Source organism: Epinephelus moara, chromosome 7 (assembly GCF_006386435.1).
Source record: "Epinephelus moara isolate mb chromosome 7, YSFRI_EMoa_1.0, whole genome shotgun sequence".
NCBI classification, from domain to species: Eukaryota; Metazoa; Chordata; class Actinopteri; order Perciformes; family Serranidae; genus Epinephelus; species Epinephelus moara.
Genome location: NC_065512.1, coordinates 552,191 through 573,726, shown reverse-complemented (window position 1 = coordinate 573,726; position 21,536 = coordinate 552,191). Strand labels below are relative to the sequence as shown.

The 21,536-nt window shown below is 45.3% G+C and overlaps 2 protein-coding genes across 5 annotated transcripts in view; both read left to right on the top strand.

Moving 5' to 3' along the window:
• Nucleotides 1-18,123, top strand: part of stam2 (signal transducing adaptor molecule (SH3 domain and ITAM motif) 2) — a 22,396-nt gene extending 4,273 nt beyond the window's left edge. Inside the window, exons 2-14 of the mRNA XM_050049470.1 lie at nucleotides 999-1,083; nucleotides 1,218-1,293; nucleotides 2,079-2,174; nucleotides 3,503-3,649; nucleotides 7,573-7,639; nucleotides 8,655-8,853; nucleotides 9,555-9,649; nucleotides 9,785-9,867; nucleotides 9,955-10,042; nucleotides 10,159-10,213; nucleotides 10,458-10,605; nucleotides 13,125-13,291; nucleotides 14,681-18,123. Coding sequence (XP_049905427.1) covers nucleotides 999-1,083; nucleotides 1,218-1,293; nucleotides 2,079-2,174; nucleotides 3,503-3,649; nucleotides 7,573-7,639; nucleotides 8,655-8,853; nucleotides 9,555-9,649; nucleotides 9,785-9,867; nucleotides 9,955-10,042; nucleotides 10,159-10,213; nucleotides 10,458-10,605; nucleotides 13,125-13,291; nucleotides 14,681-14,882 — 1,508 coding nt within the window. The 3' untranslated portion in view covers nucleotides 14,883-18,123. The remainder of the gene's footprint in view (nucleotides 1-998; nucleotides 1,084-1,217; nucleotides 1,294-2,078; nucleotides 2,175-3,502; nucleotides 3,650-7,572; nucleotides 7,640-8,654; nucleotides 8,854-9,554; nucleotides 9,650-9,784; nucleotides 9,868-9,954; nucleotides 10,043-10,158; nucleotides 10,214-10,457; nucleotides 10,606-13,124; nucleotides 13,292-14,680) is intronic.
• Nucleotides 18,124-20,159: 2,036 nt separating this feature from the next.
• The window catches only part of cacnb4a (calcium channel, voltage-dependent, beta 4a subunit), a 64,916-nt gene continuing 63,539 nt past the window's right edge, over nucleotides 20,160-21,536 (top strand). For all 4 annotated transcript variants that reach the window (XM_050049462.1, XM_050049460.1, XM_050049461.1 and 1 more), the window contains exon 1: nucleotides 20,160-20,397. In XM_050049462.1, the coding sequence (XP_049905419.1) occupies nucleotides 20,335-20,397 (63 nt within the window). In that variant the 5' untranslated portion in view covers nucleotides 20,160-20,334. The remainder of the gene's footprint in view (nucleotides 20,398-21,536) is intronic.

Genomic DNA, 21,536 nt, shown 5'->3' with positions numbered 1-21,536 from the left:
CAGCTCAGTGCAGAACCTTTTAGGCCAATTAAGTGTTCCAGTCTCTGCAGTAGAATTTGATGGTCAATTGTGTCAAACGCCGCACTAAGATCTAATAAAACAAGTACAGAGACAAGTCCTTTGTCTGAAGCAATCAGAAGGTCATTTGTAATTTTAACTAGTGCTGTCTCAGTGCTATGATGCACTCTAAATCCTGACTGAAATTCCTCAAATAAATTATTATCATGGAGAAAATCACACAGCTGGTCTGCGACTACTTTCTCAAGGATCTTTGACATAATTGTCCTGACTGTCCCGTTAAAATGAAAACTAAAATCCACAAACATTCCCAGAATAAATAGGCCTTAACAAAGACACAGTTCAAATCACCAGAGTATTAAACAACTTCATCAAACAATAAACTGAAATGAACCAAACACACAGCGGTTAAAGACTGTAACCCTGCACACTCACCTCAGCACACCTGCCTCTAATTAAAGGTTCCTGAGATGCCTGGTCATTTAAGTGACTCAAAAAATAACAGGAAACTAGAAGGACTTGGTAGAAATGTCTCTGACAGTAACATATTATTTTTCTCCACATCACCCAGCCCTGATTAAACATTAACTCTGTGGGAAAAGGAGCAGACGTGCTTCCTCACAAATCAAATCTAAAGCCATTAATGATGAGTGTATTTATGGTTCAGGCTGTCACCTCCCAAACTGTTGATGAGTTAAAATGCTCCAAGGTTAGGATGGTTCACCTCCTCCACTAGACTGTTCACAATGAAACTCTTCTCAGAGTCTTGTAAAGACTTGTCTTCACTTCAGGCCGACAGGTTTTGGTACATGAACCAGTCCTCAAACTGGTTGCTGTTGATGACTGTAGCACTTTCCCGCTGTGACTGGCGTGTCTGTCCACAAACACATGATGGCATAAGACAAGCCATCGTGATGCCAGTGAATATATTTGCTCACTGGACCATATGCTCTGTGTCCCTCTCTTTGCCATATCTCCAGAGAAGGCAACCAATGAAACCAACACAACAGATGACTGGGGCCTCATCATGGACATCTGTGACAAGATTGGGACGACAGCCAATGGGTACGCTGGAAAAAGGCCTGTGGATGGTCGGAGCTCAAGAGCATCTCTGTGGATCAGTTAGCTCCTTATTAAAGTACAGTATATCTGTATGAGGTCAGAGCTCATCTTCACTGAACTCTGCTGTTGTGTTTCAGACCAAAGGACAGCTTGAGATCCATCATGAAGAGAGTCAACCACAAGGTGCCTCATGTTGCCATGCAGGCCCTCAACGTGAGTGTGTTACTGTGTTTATGTGCCGCCTAACTCATGCACATCCTCCCCATCGATTCCCCTCCAGTGTCTGTATACTGGGACAGAGACAGTAGTGCTGGTGGCCTGATGGTTTGGTCAGACTGTACCTGTAGCTCCACCTAACTGTGCACAGAAACATGCTGACTGTGGTTGTAATGTCTTGGCTGACAGCTGCAGGCAGCTCCCTCTCCACAGGTCTCTCTAACACACTGTGTGTGTTTTGTCTTCAGGAGATGTTCAAAATAACCATGTGAAACCCAAAGTAAACAAACATCTCTGTAAACAACAGAAACAAGTAAACATCAGGAGGTTTGGACGGGTCAGACTCTGCGCTCCCATTGAACTCTGAGTTTAAATGAACGTTCACCGACATGATTCAGCTGCAGTGGAGCTGTGATTGATCTCATGTTCCCGATGTTAAAGCCTCGCAGGAAAGTGGAAGATTTAATTCTGGGAGGTTGAGAAATCTGAGAGCTGTTTCTGTGTCTGCGTCTGAGTCATCATGAGCAAATACTGTCACATGGCCCACTCTATATTTAGCTCTCTGTGTTCACTCATTCAGATAATTAAAGCCCTATTGTCATTAAAACCATTTATAATTACCAAAGCTTCACCTGCTATTAATATGTGCTGTGAATAATTCAGTCATGTGAGGAGGAGGAATTAAATCCTGCTCCTTGTTTCCTCCTTTTCTCCTCTGTAATGAAACATATTCCAGCTGTTTCACCTGATGTTATTTACAGTGTCCACCTTTTCTCTCACAGCTGCTCGGTGCTTGTGTGTCAAACTGTGGCAAAATATTCCACCTGGAAATCTGTTCAAGAGAGTTCGCCAGTGAAGTGCGGAGCGTGCTGAGCAGGGTATGTAAGCCTCTCCTCACTGTTGTTATTTTATAACTGTATCTGTCATGTGTGCGAACACTCTGATCTGTGTCGCTCTTACACAAAGACTCTGTCACACAATGAAGAGGCTAACTGACTGTTTCCACCATCTCGTCCTTAAAAAAGACAGAAATTAAAAACTCACCCTCCTGCAGCTCCTCCCTCTCTGTCCTAAGCCCCTCCCATGAGACGACCACGGCCATATGCACACGCTTAATGCAGTTTTCATACATTTACTCAAACAGTGATTTATTAAATCTTATTTTATTGTAGAGTTTTGCACATTGCACCTTCAGCCTCTCCTCGCCCAGCTCTCTCTCTGTTTATCAGATGAAACCAGAATTGGCTGTTAGCCACCTCACGGTCCCTTCGCCTCGCTCCCTGCCACTGGAAGGAGAGCGGGCATTAGCTCATCAGATGGACCTGTGGTTGGCGGCTGTAGTGGCTCAATTTTTGGCCAGGGCAAAACCCCCCCCCCCCAGTGGGCAGTGGCCAGTGGCAGCACCGGGTCTAACCTGTGTAAGGGCAGCAACACAAAGTTTGCTGATCTAACAGGGAATCAGGGCTGTCACGCCCCCCTGAGCTGAGGCTTGATCTGGCCGGATTCGGGTTGCTGTGCCTGCTGGCTGGGGGTCAGTCTCTGGAGCGAGGTGGTCTGTAGCAGCAGGGAGTGAGGTGGAGGACACACTGTGATTCGAGGCTCTCGCTAACGTTAGCTACACAAACGCTAACCTGAAGCTGCAGCTGTGAGTCTTTGGCTCCAGTTAGCAGAAGGCTAAACTGTTAGCATCATGTTGTCTCCATGTCTGAAACTCTTCACTGATACTGACATGTGTTTTATTTAGTTTATTGTCAGACTCTCTTTCAGACTCTGTTTGATCAGTCCGTCTCTTTGTTGGGTTGCTCTGCAGTGGAGACAGTTGTTGGCAATGCTGGAACAGCAACTTTCTCTGCAGGATTCTCCTCCATTGAATCAGGCTTTCACCGAAGAGACGTTCACACTCATCTGCGTTTGTAGAACAGCCAACAGGAACGCCCTCTCTCTAAATGAGCTGTGATTGGACAAAGTCCTCCGTCAGGGGCTAAACTTTTTAGAGCCAAGAGAAGGAGCAGAAGTCTAGTTTCCTCTCAGACCACTTGAATTCCATTAACTGCAAAGTTTATCATGTGATTTTTCCCCAGTGATGCCAAAATAACCCCAGCTTTAACTGTGTTGGAGCCCTTTTACTGGGCAGCTATGAGAGTCTCCTTCTGTCATAAAACACAGCAGATAGTGGCACAGCTGACTGTCTGTGTGTTCTCTGCAGGCCCACCCGAAGGTGTGTGAGAAGCTAAAGGCTCTGATGGTGGAGTGGGCCGAAGAATTCCAGAAGGATCCACAGCTCAGCCTGGTCAGCGCCACCATCAAGTCCCTGAAAGAGGAGGGCGTCAGCTTCCCCTCGCCGTCCTCACAGGTATGTTTACATCATAACGTATGTGGAAGTTCCCGGTTTTAAAATCCAAGATGTCCTCCATGTACACATAAAACCTCTGAGTATTTAGCCTGATGTAGTTCATCCTCTCATAGAAGGAAGAAACCGTATTCTGGCAAACTTTCCAGCCACAGCCAGATTTAGCAGCACTTTGTTGCAGTCAGTTTGATCCCAACACTTTGTTATGTACTGGAAACATTTTGACTTCCTTCAGCAGATGTAATTTGTTCACAGTCCTCCGTTACGCTGCTGTGTTTTCTCCCCATAATTACAGTTCAGTCCACAGACTACAATAACAACAAGAGTGTGTGCGGATGCTTCTAGTCTGGCCTGAGGCTGTCGTTACAGCTGTGGTTTCACTGCAGACCAGTGTGAAGGTTCAGGTTGGGTGGAGCTGTCTGCATTTGTGCCTACAGTGGTATTTCCTCTGCACATATTTCCCATAATTCTGTGGATCTGTGTGTGTGTGTGTGTGTGTGTGTGTGTGTGTGTGTGTGTGTGTGTGTGTGTGTGTGTGTGTGTGTCTGAGGATCAGGACTGTCTTCATGCTCGTTGTGGAGGGAGCTTGCTTTCCTCTGGTTCCTGCTCTTATCCTCAGGTCATCTGTTTGATTTATTGTGTAACGACTTTACGTGTGTGTCAAAGGTTGGTTTGGACTTTGCTCTCAGGTTGTTGTAAAGCAGCCGACCTACAAATGTATCATCTGTGGTCACTGTCTCGCTGCAGCTGACGGCTTTGTTGTGTGTTGAAGTCTTTACTTCTTTAGATGTTGAATGTTGCATCATGGTAAATTCAGTCCAGTTCAACATCACTGCAAACTGCAACCTCTGTAATAAACACAGAGAAGTGCACAGATCTCTGTCAGCTGGCCGCCTGAGCTGGTCGCAGCCTCTTTAGAAACATAAGAGAAGCTCAGAAAAACATGTTCCTCGTCTATTTCTGACTGAGCCTCGGCACTTTGCACAGAGCAGACTGAGTTCTCCTGCTAACAGGCGCTGAATGTGAAATGTAGGTGTGATGTAATTATGAGGATGAATGTATTTTTAATAACTAAAACACAGACACTAATCTTTGATCTGTCTCATTCATAACTGGAGTTATAATGGTGTTAACTTTGCCTCCAGGCTACAGCACAACAAAGCAAAAATGTGACAACATAAACTACTTATTTACGTATGGTAGACAAAAACAGTATCAAGGTAACATGACCAAATCAATCTGAAAGTCGACAGAATCAGACAGGCAAACACTTTGCTTCTAAAACGCTCCTCTGGCATGACGCCGTGCTGCAGACGGAACAAAGCAAGCTGCGGCGATGGCAGCTGGAACCTGGCACAGCTGTGCCTGGCTTCCTTCTGATGGAGAATATTCACTAAATCCAGTGAACAGACAGGAAGACGTGCCTGAACCTCAAATAGTTGACTTTGCTCCAGCCAGTGGGCAGTGCTGGGTTTTAGCTCAGCTGTGTTCAAGATGGCGGGCAGGTCACAGACATTCTCATTTTACAGCTTAAAATGTATATTTACCATCACAGTCAAGAAAGCAGAAACACAGACTTATTAATTTTGTATCGTGCCTGACGTCAGTGGATCCTGACATATCAGGTATGGTAATTATCTGCAGATGTTCTGGTTTAAATTAAGGCCAATCTATGGATGTCAGTGTTTGAGCCACGCTGAAGGACAGAATGTGGCAGCAACAGACAGGACACCTCATGGTTTTTAGATGATTTCTGTTGGAACTTGCTGCACCTACTGACCAGTTAGGAGCAGTCAGCAGTCAGTAATGGTATAAAACCAAGCTCCAGGAACAGCTTCAGGCTCTGAAGCTGATTTGACAAAGAAGCCGAATCGTGGAATCACAACTTACAGGTCTGTCTCGTGCTGTGGAGCCTAAAAAGACATCTTTCCGTAGACATTATGAAAGAGACATCTGAAAATCTTTGGATACATTTTTTTGAGTCACAACTCCCGTGAAATGACTCATTTCAGTATCAGGAGTTGATTCATTCTGTCTGATCACATTTTGAAAGTTATTTTCAGTTATTTTGTCCACATAAAAGTTTGCAGAGGGATAAACCATAAGCTAGAGGCTACAGTGCGTCTGCTCTCTGAGTCTAACGATGCAAAAGAGCTGTGTAATTTTATACTCGGAAAGTCGAACTTTTTTGGTTTCATGCCCCACTGATCAGCTTTCATAGACATAAATGGATCCCCAGCTCCACTGCTGTTTGTAGTGTCTTCATAATGTTCATCCATGTATAAAAATGTCAATAAAACAGGTTGTTCAACAATCATGAATCACCATGACCACCAGAGTTCCTTCAGAGTAATGAGTAGAAATATGTATATATATAAATCATGGATGATAATGAAGTACAGGCAGGCGAGCAGCAGGTGAGCCCAAAAATCTTTGGTGGTGGAAGGAGCATGTTGAAATGTTTCCTAAGCTGGCAGCGATTGATGTTTTCACCATCCAGTCAAAGAGACGTCTCCTCCGCTGGATTTGGGATTAACAGGTCACGGGTGTTTTATTAACGAGTGTGGGTGTGTGCGGGTTTTCAAAAATGGACCCGTGCAGGACTCTGACAATCGTAAATGTGCACACAAAATATTAGGCTGATAGGTCCAGTAGTATTCAAACACATGATGCCCTCCAGGCTGTCATCTGACAGATATTTAATACCTCTCTGACAGTGTCTTTATAAAGGTATAATTTATGGCTGCACTGTACAAGTGTCCAGTTTGATCCATTGTCATCTGTTCATAGTGTGAACAGACGCCTGAGAGCCTGGATTAATAACAGTCATTGTGTTGTAAAGGATGTTGTGTGGAGAGCTGTGAAACCTGCCTTAATGGAGAGCAGGTGGCACACGAGGCCAGTGCATGTCATTTAATCTGTGTCAGCTGATGAGCAAACAGCAGCAGGTAGTGTGACTCAAGCTGTGACTCCTCTCTCAGTATTTACCTTCAGCGATTATTCATGCTGAACTTTAACGTCGCTCATAAACAGCATGCAGGTAGGTTTTTTTCCCCGTGTTCAGCCGCTCACCATCAGGCTGTGTCAAACAGACCAGTGTTCCAGTCCCTGTCGTTTAACGCTCTGCTGGTCACATTTTGTTGTTGTGCTGCACAGTGTGTGAAGGTCAGCTGGAGCAGCATGAACAGTTCGGTGCCAGTTTTAGATTAAATGAAAGCTCCACCCATCAGGCGCCGGTGCTCTGTAGTTAGCTCCTCTCTCTCTGGATGAGGATTTCAAAGAGTTTTCACACAGTCAGAGACCTGTTTAGAAAAGGAAACAGCCATCTGCCTCACGTCCCCAGTGATAAACAAGAAGTGAATGGAAGTTCCACATTTATTAAACTTTCATCTGCAGTTTCCAATATTCACTTTATCACTGTGCACATTATTAAGCAGGATGACTCTGTTGTTCCCTCGGTTCCTTTTCAGCTGCAGCACCAGAAACACTTGTTCTAACATTGATCTCTGCACCTTGTAAATCTGTACGTGGGGAAAGAGACACTGGGCTAGCAGCTATCAGTGTTAATCACATGTTCACTCACTGTGGAGTTGTGGGTGTGAAGATTAGTTGTTTAACACTGACAACAACATCCAGTTGACCTGTTGACCAACAGTTGACCACTTTGGCCTCACTGTGATGTCAGAGCGCTGCCTCAGGTCACCTTAGAGTGAAAATCATGAGACAGCCGTGACCAACATGTAGTACCCAACATGAACTGCAGGTGGCAGAACAGTCAGTGGAAATACAGTTTTTAAATGCTGGTCTGTAGTGCTGCGCAAGTACACACACACACACACACACACACACACACACACACACACACACACACACACACACACACACACACACACAGATGTGACCTTATCTTTCTATATTGACCACAGGGGTCCAACTCAAAGGGCAGCACGACCACTGTGAGCAAAGCATCAGATGATGACAACCTGGCCAAAGGTAAAGTGAGGCGCCGTCACTCAGCTCTACACACACCTTCATCATCATCATCATCATCATCATCATCATCATCATCAGTACTGCAACAGATACATATATTACAACTACTGTACTGCATAGTGTGTACATGGATCCTAAGCTTTTACCGTAGCATTTAATTACAGTCCAACTTTTTTTGATGTGCAGAAAGTGGTTCTGCCCACTGTGAAGGGTCCCTAAACACCTCACATGCTGACTATCAGTAATTTACTGAAGTTCCTTAAACACCTCACATGCTGACTACTGACTATCAGTAATTTACTGAAGTTCCTTAAACACCTCACATGCTGACTATCAGTAATTTACTGAAGTTCCTTAAACACCTCACATGCAGGCCAGTGGTAAAGATAGACAAATATTACATCTAGTGACTCCACACTGCAGCCTGTAGCAGCAACGTTACATCAGCCTGCTGTTTTAAAGTCAGACAGTGCAGTTATTAATCAGAGCAGTGACATCACATTAGCAGAGTGCTATTTTTTATTTATTTATGAGTCTTTGAACTCTTCAGAGGAAGGTGTGTAGAAACAGCTGTGTCTGTCCGTACGTTGGGCAAACGTGCAGAACAAATATATTTATTCCAACCAGAGAGAAACGATTGGATTAAACATTTACATGGTTATTAGGTGATGATACTCTCCTACTGTACAGATTATCAAACACTCATTATTATCACGACTTAGATCAGGTCAGTCTCCTCTGACTGAGGTCGTTACATGAGGCATTTTTAATGTTTTCTAATTAGTCCCAGAATAAAGTCCTGGTTCTCAGGATTGGAACAGTTTTTAAATTGATTTTATTTTCCCGTTAATCAATAGGTTGTTGTGTTGCCTGTGTTATTGATTATCATCTTCCATCTCAGCAGAATTCTCAGAGCTCTCTCTATTCTGAAAATAAAGATTAATCCTTTGTGTTGGACATTTGACAAACGTCCTCTTCTTCTCTCCTCCTCCTCCTCCTCCTCCTCCTCCCCCAGCCATCGAGCTGTCCCTGCAGGAGCAGAAGCAGCAGGCGGAGACACGGCCCCTGAGCGTGACCTCTGACCCCCCAGCCTACACCAACGGTGGCGGGGGGCAGGAGGTGCGGAAGGTGCGAGCGCTGTACGACTTCGAAGCAGCTGAAGATAATGAGCTGACATTCAAGGCTGGAGAACTCATTCTGGTTCTGGATGACAGGTAATGATTCACACGCGTCAGATCATGACTCAGCTCTGCTTTAACCCTGAAATATCAGTGAGACCACCACTGCTGCTGCAGACGCCTGACAGGAAGTCATGTTCTCAGGAGAGTTGGAGCTGGGTCAGCTGAATTCAAGTCTCTATTCCAGCAGCTGAAGGTCGTCCTCGGACCGTCTGCCATTTTCTGCTGTCTCTCTTCGGTCCTGTTACGTCATGTCACTCTTTGACCACTACAGAACAAACAGTACAAGAGGCAACTTATTTCCAGCTCTGCATTTAAATGATATCAATACAGGCGTGAAAAAAACTGATACAAAAATCATTAAAAGAAAAACCATGACACCCCCCCCCCCCCCCCCCCCCCCACCCCCCCCCCCCCCCCCCCCCCCCATTAAATAAAGCTTTGTTTGCATAAAAGAGCTGTGTCATTTTTAACAACCTTCCTGAGCTGCATTTTAAATGTGCTCTAAATATTGTAGATATAATTCTGTTCCTTAAATAAAGTCTGAACACTGAACTGAAAATGTGTTTCTTGCAGCTCAGTGACAGACACCATCAGCTCAGATTTCCTTTTTATTTCAGCCAATGTTTTCATGTTGTGATGCTCGGACTGGTCTGAAGCTCCGTCAGACGCTCAGTGTGACTCACTCTCAGAAGCTCGTACATTGATGTCTTCCTGTTTCATCATTTTGTTTACAGCGATCCAAACTGGTGGAAAGGAGAGAACCACAGAGGAATGGGACTGTTCCCCTCCAACTTTGTCACAACCAATCTGAACGCTGAGCCTGAGACAGGTCGGTCTTATTATTCGGTCTCCTTCAGCTGCACACAGGCCATTTACAAATCGCCATCCTCTGTGCTCCTCAGGTTTTTGATTTAAACTGGAGCAGATTAGTTTCAGACTGATGAACTGAACTTTTCCTCCGCAGTCACTTATGTCGAAAAGACGTCCAGTTCTGAAGAGACGAGCCTGGAAACCAAAGTTGAGCCTGAGCCTGTCTTCATTGATGAGGTACAACATGTCCTCAGTGCTCATGCACTAACAAACCCAATCACCTCTCCATCAATCAGCCTGAACCTCGCTCTCCTTTCTCCCCAGGCAAAGATGGACAGAACGCTGGCACTGCTGCAGAATGCAGATCCTGCAGATCCGGCTCCTGACGCTCCAGAGCTGATCCAGCTGGAGGGTGAAAACCTTAATGCTAGTGTAAATCTAGTCTCTCTGCCAGTGACAGACGCAGACAGTGTTGGTTTAACTCTGCTCTGTTTCTGTTTCCCTCCCTGACTGTAAATATGTGAACAGGTGCGTGTGAACAGATGAACCCGCTGATTGATGAGAAGCTGCAGGAGATTGACAGGTAGCGTGTCATCAATGTGAACATGGTGTTTTTATCAGAATTGTTCTTACAGATTTGTTTAAGGTCCAGCAAGGTTTCTGAGATTATCTAACATCCTCTTCAGCCACTGTGAAGTTCAGGATGTAGATAATCATGATAGTGCCTCAGCTGTCGAGACTTTGAAAGGCAGTCTGTCGACCACCTGCACTGTTCTGCAAATAAGAAATGTCCTCATTAAATCAGTGTCTCTCTCTTTATGTTGCAGGAAACACTCAGAGCTGTCTGAGCTGAACGTCAAAGTTCTGGAGGCCCTGGAGCTTTACAACAAGCTCATGAACGAGGCTCCGTTCTACTCGGCCTACTCCAAGATGCAGCCGCAGTACGCTCCAGCCGGCTCAGCTGTGGCCATGCAGGTCAGAGAATGTTGTCCTCTGTGATGCTCAAGTTTCACTGCAACAACAACACGTACACATTTTACTGATGTAGCTTTGCATCATTGGACACAATGGGCCCTATTGTAATGATTTATAGCACATGGTACAGTACATGGTGCAGGTGCATTTAGGGCGTGTCCAACTCCACTATGCAAGTTAATCTGCACATTATCTGGGCACAGAGTGAAGAGGAAAGGACAAAGAGGTTGTAATTAGTCCCTTTATTAATCATATGTGTGTTGTGGGTGTAACATGAGTTCAGCCAATCAGACTTTTATCTCCCAATCCCTTTAAAAGCCAGGTGTGGCTCCATCTGACACACACACACATATATTTACATGGCGCATTTGGAAAACAGGAGCAGTGAGTGGTCTAACAGCAGCACACAATCAAATGAAAAGTGCTGCCTGATCCAGTTTGATCATGATAAAGATTTAGGCTGGGTTCTCAGGTGCTTTACATAGAGATGCTGTTTACACTGGCTTTGTTCCCAAAGTAGACGTGACAAGGTTTGATTTATGACATGAGGAAGTATTTTATTTGAGGATTTGAAAAACTCCAAAAAGCTCACATTTCTTCAAGATTAGTACGGTTCACAGTGTTGTTTGTAATTCAAAGGGGCTCTACGTGAAATTCAGAGCCTATGTTGAGTTGTCTGTTCTCAACATAGAGGTGGCTGAGCTGGTGGCTAGCAGCTAACAGTGCTAACCCCAGAAACAGTGCTAAACAAGGGCAACAACACAGGCAGAGCTAACAGTGCTAACTAGGTGGGAGCTTCCACGATGACGTTGTCCTGATATCAGTGGTAACCACCGTATGAGCGCAGTGCAAAGAGGCGGCAGTGAGATAGCCAGTGGGATACACACATGCACACACAGCTGGACCTGCTCACTGCAACAAACCACAGAAAAGCTGAGATTAAAACACAGAGGGAACGAGACTCTGCTCAGGAGTCACTGCACTATATCTTTACACAGCACACAGTGGTTTGCTGCTGTGTTAACGCTCTGACTGTCACATACAGAACCTTTAACTGAATGTCACAAACTGCAGCTGATGCAGCAGCATGTCTGATGCACACGATGGTGACTTAAAGCTGATAAAATGAGCAGGCTGCATTTTTCTGTAGAGTGAATACACTGAGTTGATGCATGGTGGAGCAGCTTCAGATCAAATCATGTCAGACTGTTGATGGTGAGCTGTAGTGTTGTGCTGCAGAGTCAATAACAAGCCAGCTCATACATAATTCAGAGATTGATTGAGTCAGAGGTCGGTGCACAGAGCAGGAGCTTCTCTCTTTAAGAAGAGGTGACAAACTGTACGTTAACTACCAGCGTGCTCGCCCACAGAGACTCTGCATAGCTCTGAGCAGACTGTCACTGTCCTCTATTGATTCTATTGATCTCTTCATGTTTCTATTAATTTATTTCATGGAGACAACAGATGACTGATGCAGAGGAGAATCATCCACAGCGGTCACATGCTCACGTCTTACTATTAGCCTCCATTATTTAGTTTCTCCATCCTACACGGTGTGTGTTATATTTGGCCAGCAGAGCAGTTGACTCTGGTGCTATCCTCGTCCTGATCGCCTGACGTTCAGTCAGCCTTTTCCTCCTCCCCAGAGAGCCGCAGGCTGCCTGGCTTTTCTTGGCAGCGGCTGTTTTCTCTGTAATGATTGATGTCACTGTCTCTCCTCTGAGATTTACAAAAATGTCCACTTCAGTGGGCAGGCGCTGCTCTATTTTCCTCTCTTCTCTCCCCCCTCATCATTTATTTTTTGTGCAGAGCACTGTAAAGTCCCCACCAGGTCGTCGCTGCTGCACCTGCAACAACATGATTTAGTTTTACATAAGCACTTAGAAATAGAAACCCTGATTATACTATTCATGTTTTATATAATCTGCTCTGACAGCTGTGTTACATCTTTGTTGCTCGTGCTCTTTTTTATCATCTATATAAAGTGTGAACAATAAAGCAGCAACAGCAGCTGACCTTCTGTGATCGTCTGGACTTTGTTTGTCCAACAGCGACCAGGCGGGTTTATATCTCACGTTGTGTTTCAGACTCACAGTCGTCAGACATTTTGCAGAGGACGAACACTGATGGACGTCTCTTTTTATTAGAGTTGCTGGGGTCGACCTGGGAGAGAGACGGATGATACGGACTTTATGAGGAAATCTTTTATCTGAAAAGATCCAATAAGGTTTTGGGCATTAGAGCTTTTATTATAGTTGAATAAAAAGATCTGTGTGATGTGCTTGTTTAGCAGGTGAAGGTGTTTGCTGTCTCCCCAAGAGTCAGATGAGAGGATTTATACCACTGTAGTGTCTGTATCCTAAATATGAAACAACAGCCAACAGCCCTTAGCTTAGCTTAGCTTAGCTTAGCTGACCTGTCCAAAACAAGACTGCAGTGTAAACATTGTGAGAATAAAAACAATCATGCTCTCATCAGTTCCTAAAGTCGACCTGCTGGTGTCCCTCTGGTCTCCTCAGGGCTACATGGGCCCCGCCAGCGGCCCCTACCTGCCTCCAGTGATGTCACAGGTTCCTCCTGCTCAGCCCTACAGTCTGCCCAGCGACCAACCTGGACCGCTGCACTCACTCCCCCACAACGTCTCCGCCCCGCCCAACAGCCAGGCTGCACAGCCTCCATACATGAGGTGAGAACACTGAAGACAAACGGTGACAGCAGCACACACACAAACTAATGACCTGTGAGGAGCAGATGAAGACACTGAACACAGGTTGTGTTTTAATGTTCAGTTTTCTCCACGTCTGTCGCTGCCTTCTAATCATCACAGTAAACAGCAGCTTGTTTTTGTCTCTGATCCAATAAAAGGTAGAAGCAGAGAAGATGGATGTATGAGTGGTGAACAGGTACCACAGTGTCAACACTGATCCTATTGGCTGACCTCATTATGTTTGTCCCTGGACTGAGACAGACAGACAGACAGACAGACAGACAGACAGACAGACAGACAGACAGACAGAGCCTCCTCAGGCTGGATGTGTCTGTAACTGTAATATAGATTACATCAGTGCTGACTGATACCTGTGTGATGATGCTGACTACGATCATTGGCCAGTATATATATATATATATATATATATATATATATATATGTATGTGATGTTGTCACATATTATGCAGATCAGCCATCATATTTCAGATTGTTGTTCAGTGCAGCTGTGATGTGTTCAGCTGTTGATGTGTTCAGCTGTGATGTGTTCAGCTGTTGATGTGTTCAGCTGTGATGTGTTCAGCTGTGATGTGTTCAGCTGTGATGTGTTCAGCTGTGATGTGTTCAGCTGTTGATGTGTTCAGCTGTGATGTGTTCAGCTGTTGATGTGTTCAGCTGTGATGTGTTCAGCTGTGATGTGTTCAGCTGTGATGTGTTTCCGTCCAGTCTGACTCATAGGTTGTGATCTGTGGTTATAAACCTGTCTTCAGGTGGCTGTTCAGGCCAACATCCTCCCTCCCTGCTGCGATGTGCTATCACCGTTTGAAAAATCCCCTTCACTACAGGAAACAACAACAACAACCTGCACTCTGAAAATGAAAGTTTTGGTGAAGATGTGGATCGTACAGTGAGGCCTGCCGGCTTTGTAGTTTTGGGTTAAATTGATGTTAAGATTTACAACATATAAACCAACTCTTGAATGCGTCTCAGAACAAAGCTCAGACTGTATATCACAGGACTTCAGTGCCCGATGATGATCTGTTTTCTGCCAGTCGGAGTTGATCCTCTGATGTGTTCCCCTTCACATGAGCTTCTGTGATGTCATCACAATAATGTCCAGCTGGAGCCGCAACCAGGCAGCAAATCATCATCCAGAGCTAAAGTCCAGTCAGGCTTCATGTCTACCAGTCAATGATTTTGACTCCAGTAGCTTCTGGGGAAGTTTGTGGATGTTCTCATAGATTTGGTTTGACATGAGACAGAAAGAGATTTAAAGAGATTTAATTTGCTCCATGAAAATAATCATTTCCACATGTTGAGTCTTTACTTCCTGTTGGCACTAAGTGTCCGTCTGTGTTCTCTTGACAGCACTGCAATGAACGCTCAGTACATGAACCAGGCTGCTGGAGCTCCTTACCCACACCAGGGGGGCGTGGCCATGGACATGTCAACCTATCACAACTCCAACATGCCTCCTGTGTCCTATCCTGTGGCTGCTCCTCCTCACCAGGCTCCTCAGCAGCAGCAGCAGCAGCAGCAGGCGGCGTACTACCAGCAGCCTCTGCTGTAAAACTGAGACTGACTGCAGACCTGAGATCAGTTCACACCTCAGATATTTCACTGTCCAGTGTTCATTCAGCTCACCTGGTGTGTGTGTGTGTGTGTGTGTGTGTGTGTGTGTGTGTGTGTGTGTGTGTGTGTGTGTGTGTGAGAGAGAGAGTGTGTGTAAATGCTTTAGGAAACATTCCTTCAGCCTTTCTTGTGCCTGCTGAGCTGAACTGAACACGCTGAGTGAAAGGTGAAATACCTGAGGTGTGTGTGTGACGCAGGTGTGTTGTTGAGTCGGGACACTCTGTGTGAACGTCCTCAGCTACTGTACGTGAGGCTAAACACGGCGTCAGGACTTTTCTCCTGTCCTTCACTGCTTTTTCCTGACTGACAGTGAACGCAGCGCTGGTCTTCACCCACAGGTCACCACAGAAGAAGAGTTGGGTTTAAATCCAGGACCATAAAACGATCAGTCATCGCCTCACTGACTCAATCAGCATCTCACACTTCAACACAGAGCTCATCCAAACATCACTGTTTCTGAATTCAGCCCCTCCAAAGAATCCACACATCCTCATCTGAGGTTTTAACAGACGGTCGGGTCACGCTCACTCTGACGGAGGTAAACCAAGCGTCTGTTTCCACCTCGTTGCAGAGTAGCCAATACAGACACTGGAAACGTTCAGCCACAGTTCAGTACTGCACCAAAACAATCTGATAAATATCACGTTAAGGGGGCGGGACTTATGATCAGCCAGTCAGCGCCACAGGCTAATGCTGTTATCAGGCTGATGTCAGGCGGTGTGTCGGAACTAATGAGGACTAATAACAAAAATGGCGAGCACTATAAACAAGACAGGCGCTGCGCTCTACATCGACACGTCCTCTCATTGTCACCTGACATCGTTGTTTCTTTAACTTCCCTCCGCTCTGTGTCACAGGTGTGTCGGTGTCAACGTTAGATTCAGGCACCTCGGTCTGCACTGATTACAGTGTGTGGTCCCTCCCACACAGAAATCAGTGGGAGTGGACGCAGTGTGAGACTGAAGATGAAACAGAGTGTAACGAGTCGACAGTTCAGTCTGACATCATGAAACTAAACCAGCAGGTGGAACATCAGCCTTTATGCAAACCTCCGCACGGCTGGTTTAAACTGATCAATGCTGAGGTGTATCTGTTCCATCAGATGCTTCAGAGACAGATGATCGAAAAACAGACGACAAAATCTTTGCACAGACGTGTTCTGCAGAGAAAATCATGTCAGTCTCATTTTGTCGTTCAGACAGGAAACTGACTGAGCACGTTAGCTGTGGACTGAAACTCGTTAACACCTAAATTACATTTTCAAAAGTTTCTGCATTAAAGAAAAACGTCATCCACAGACTGACTGTTTGTACGTCAGTAACCTCCACGTGTTGCATTCAATCTGGGAAGAAAACTTTCTCACATGCCTCCACGCTGAACCAAATAGTATGACCCTATTGTTTTCAATGTACAACCCCACATCGATGTGTAAACGCTCTTAGACACGCTGCTCAAACAAGCCAGTTTTCGTAGTGGCCAAACAGTGGTACTGCAGTTCTCGGGTCCGTCACATGATGCCATCAACCCAAAAAGACTTTTACCATGGAGCTACACTGGGACAGAGACGTCTGTAAATCAGTGGATGAATCTGTTTGAGTGACACAGTCCCTGCAGAATGTCTGATGACATTTCACAAGTGTAGAAGATCCTCAAGATTAAATCTTATGATCCCTGTTCAAGTCAGTAGAGCGCTAACCTGAACACATCCATTAACTGTAGGTGCAACATTTAATTTGTTGAAGTAGCTCGTACAGTCTCACTCTAGAAGATCTGAACTGTTTCCTGTCAGTGCTCAGTATTTTCTGATTCTTCGTTCACTGTGGAGAAATGTGGAAACAAAAAAGTTTTCTCTACAAATTCAGTGTACCACGTGGAGAGGAGCTGGTGTTCAGAGGGTCACGCCTCCCTTTAATGTTTCTGGTTTTAATGATGATGTTTTTAAGACTGTGGCTGAAATCATCTGACAGACAGGTCCACTTCGTTCTGACCTCTGTGACCTTCAGTGCGACTCACACTGACTGATCCAAACGCTGCATCTCTGTGAGAGTTGGTGTTGCTGCAGAGCCTGTGTGGGCGGGGCCACACCTCCTCGCTTCATGACAAAATGTGCAGGAGCTCCATCCTCATTTTCTTCATCACCAGCATCCGTCAGCTCACCTGATAAAGTACAAACTCTACTGTCATCCATCACATGTTCGTTAACACTTCTGTTTGTGTAAATGGTTAAAACCTTTTCCTTAAACTCACTGCCTTGTGATGCGTTCAGTGGATTCTGCATCTGACATATTTAAGACGACGTTTTCTGTGTGTGTGTGTGTGTGTGTGTGTGTATACGTGTGCACATATTTGTTTTTTACATGTGTGTATGTGTTTGAGGGCTTTACCCGCCGTAGGTTCTTTATCAATGTAAAAAAGAGTAACACTGATTTTCACGATGATCGTCAGACTTTAGGGTGAAGTGAGGAATAGTTTAATAATCTGATGAACACGCTGCGTCTCTTCATGATCATCACATCGTCCTGTCACGTGTCGGCTCTCTGTCACTCAGCAGATCGTGTCAGGACGTCATGTTTTATGCAAACACACCAGATGTTTCATGTCAAACCTGTCAGTGACTGTACTTTGATTTATATATATGGAGACATTATACATGTATAATTTACATGGCTGGAGAATTTGTAATTATTATTATTCTGTTGCTTCTGCTTTTAATTTGATTTTTGAAAAGTTTCAGAAACAAGATGACGACAGAAAAGTGAGAGATGTGTTTTTAACTGTTTGTTTTTGGGGTTAAATTGAGGAGCAGCTTTGATAGGATCCACCGTCTGTGTGTTGCAGTAGCTCCGTAGTTATGACTCTATCCAGACCTGTCTATACTTTCTTTATGCGCCTGATATTAAAGGCCTTGTATATTAGATGTAAGATACCTGGTTTTGTTGGTGACGTTGCACCTTAGCTTTGTAAACTTTTATTTACCACTGGATGCCTTGTTTCTCTGTAGAAATCAAAGGACGACACGGACACGACGTTATACAGCGAGTAACTTCAGAATCCGCTGGATATGTATAATTCTGTATATTTAAAATATTCCAAGAAAAGTTCCTTTATCCAGGATTTAAACAGCTTTTTTAACAGAGCGAACTTATAATATTCTTTAAATAAAAGAAATTTACCTGTGATGGAGCGTGGTCTCTTTTTACCCACATGTCCCTGTGGATGGCTGCAAGTTAATCACATTTATACAGTTAAGATGATTAAAATAGAAGCTGTGCACCTCATTAGCGTCTCCTGTTCCCTGCACACGTCTCCAGCTGCTCGTCATGAACAAGATATTAATACCACCATTATTATAAAGACATGATTTAGTCACTGATGTTGGACTTTTTATAGTTTATGCTCTTTTTATAAACAGATGCACTGGGGACTGTAGAAGGAAGGTTGTGCAGGTAAAATCTGTTGTCTTTACTGTTGAAGGTTGGACACCACAGACTGTTCTCCTGCAGGATCAGTCCACAGAGAGACTGTCTGAACACACTCAGCTGTTCTCTCTGTCTGCTGACGATCACTGAGGAGCTTTTATCATCTGTTGTTTGTTCTCTTCTGTTTGCTCAGATAAAAACTGCCTCTTTTACTTTGAAGTGAAGAATTCAAGATGACATCAGCAGGAAGTGTGTCGGGCTGCAAACAGACCTCAAATACTGTAAATACATTTTAAAATGTTCTGAGAGTGCTGTCTCTTCCCACACTGACTTGTGGGAAGGTGTCACATATTTTCAGGTCAAAGGCTGTAAGTCACAGTGAACTCAAAGTCATCACCCAAAATGACTCGGCCCAGCGTCGGCCCAAACTCAGCATGCAGGAAGAAATAAGTCGGGCTGTTTCAGTTTACCTGACTCGACAGACTCGGGATGAATGACGTCCCAGAGTTGAGCCACATAAACTGACCTGATTCTGGCAGCTGTGTCTCAGCCGGGACCGGCCTGTGTCTGTAACGTCCAATCAGACCCAGATTTGGTAACCATCAACGGACCAGAACATGTTTTGGTGCCAGCTGTCAGTTCATCCTGGAGCTGTGTCTCCTACAGAAAAGGCCCCTGTGTATGGGGCCCATTATGGCAGATAAAATCAGAGCTGGTAAGGCATTATGATGATTTGTTGGATTGCATTTTTATGGAGTTATTTTTAGCGTATGATGTTATTAATCTATTTATTTATCTCTTTGTGTTTCTTACGGCTACGTTGGGTATAATGTTGATTTGTCTGTGTACTATGTTGTATGTGTTGTTCCTCTGGGCGCAGTGTGGGTGGAGGGCCCAGGACAAGTTTCCCACTTTGTGCGACGATAAAGTTCATCTTGATCTTGATGTCCAATCAGGCCCAGATTTGGCAGCCACCAACGGGCCACAACAGGTTCTGGTACTGGCCACTGTGTCGTCCACCTGCTGTGTCTCAGCCGGGACCGGCCCGTGTCTGTAACGGCTGACTCTGGGCCAGATTTGGAAAAAGCAAACGAGCCAAAGCTGGCTCACATCTGGCACCACGGAGCTGAACTCAGCCGAGTCAGTCAACAATCGGGTGCATGTGGGTCAAGTCCAATGGCTACCTGGGTGGGTCAAAGTCCAAGACCAGCTGAAGTCTAAAGTCATCAGATTTGTTGCTGGAATCCAAGTCATGTGACTCATGTCCACACGGTGCTACATTCAGTCTGTGTGTGGGAGATAAACTTGATCTGAGACAGTCCTGCAGGATGCAGCGCTCAGTGGACGACACAAAGTTCAGTCATAGTTCAGTCAAATGAAGCATGAAATAACACTTCACCTTCTCAGGTATCTGTGTGTGTGTGTGTGTGTGTGTGTGTGTGTGTGTGTTTTATAGATTGGAGCCAGGTCATGCAGGTACAGTGAGGGTTTGTGCTGCCTTTCAGTGCTGCTCGTAAAGTCCGACTTCTATATGGAACATACATGTATGTTTAAATATTTTATGAGGAACACAGTTAGTTCAGTTCAGTGAAACATTCAAACGGAAGGATGGAGTTTTGGCTGCCTCTTGAGAAAATACTTTGATTTTCCGTTTTCATTTTCCGCTCATTGAGAGTTGAAATGCTGAGATCCAGAGTTTCCTCCTTGTCCCTGAACGCAGCAGTGATGAGGCTCAGTGTGATGAAGAGGAGGGGGAGGGCTGCTTGATATCTGCGGGCTCCATCAGCTGTGCACACCGACCTGCAGCTGCTGCGGAGCGGACACATCTTCTTCTTCTTCTCTCCTCCTGTGTGAACCGGAGCCAAGCTGGAGCCGGCGGTGCACTGTCCGCCACCGGAGCCGCCGCCGCAGCACCTCCCGTGGAGCGGCACCGAGAGGCAGCCTCCGCCCTGGACCGATGAACTGGCAGAGATGTCCCGGCACATCTACACCCGACACGGGATAGGAGACGGGCTGCAGAAGCCCGTGTTTCAGGTAGGAGGAGGAACAAGTCTCATCTGATCTGAAAGCTGGTTATTCATATGGATTGTTATTGATAGCAAACAGCAGAGATCAATAGCTGAAGCAGCAACACAGGACATGTATTTTCTGAATGAAGGCTGATCCTCACAAAGTCCTGCCTGAGCTGTGTTCAAGTGAAGCTGCATGTTTCATCAGACCTAATGAGCCTCTGAGGAGCCATTCATCACCCGGAGCTGCTGCTGCACGAGCACCATCTGATTTATTCACACACACATGAAATGAGTTCTTAATTATTAAACATGTCCTGATGCACGAGCTCCGGCTCCCTGCTCCTCTCTTTAGCAGGATGAGTTGATCCAGGACAGAGCTGCAGTTTGTAGCTGTTTCACAGCTGCTCCTCAGAGAGAGGAGAGAGGTACCACAGTGTGAATCTCTGATGGTCCACAGGTTCAGATCGTCCCACAGTAAATACAGCTGATACACCACTATACAAACCTGCAGCACCAGTTAGTCTGATAATTATTGTCTCAGTTCATTTGAATCATTCAGGCTGTCAAATGTCTAAAAACAGGAGGTAACAGTTTCTGAGAGCCTGAGGCCACGCCTCCAAAATCCAAAACCAGAAGCTATTTCATAATAATAATAATAATAATAATAATAATAAGACATTTTATTTGGAGGCACCTTTCACGTCACCCAAGGTCACCTTACAGAGTGTAGAAGATAAAAGACATCATGGTACTGAGGCGTGAGGTGGGGATGGTGAGGAGTCCAGCAGAGGTTGAGCGGAGGGTGAGGGAGGCGGTGTATTCCTGAAGGAGGTCACAGAGGTAAGTGGGGGCTAGGTTGTGGAGAGCTCTGTAGGTGAGGAGAAGGTCTTTGTAGTGGATGCAGTATTGTACAGGGAGCCAGTGAAGGTGGATGAGAACAGGGGTGATGTGGTCAGATGATTTGGTGCAGGTGGTGATCCAGGCAGCTGAGTTCTGAATGATTTGCAGTCTGTGGATGAGTTTGGTGGGGAGGCCGGTGAGGAGGGCGTTGCAGTAGTCGATGCGGGATGTGACAAATGAGTGAACCAGGATTTTGGTGCTGGATTGGGACAGTGATGGGCGGAGTCTGGAGATGTTGCGGAGGTGGAAGAATGCAGTCCG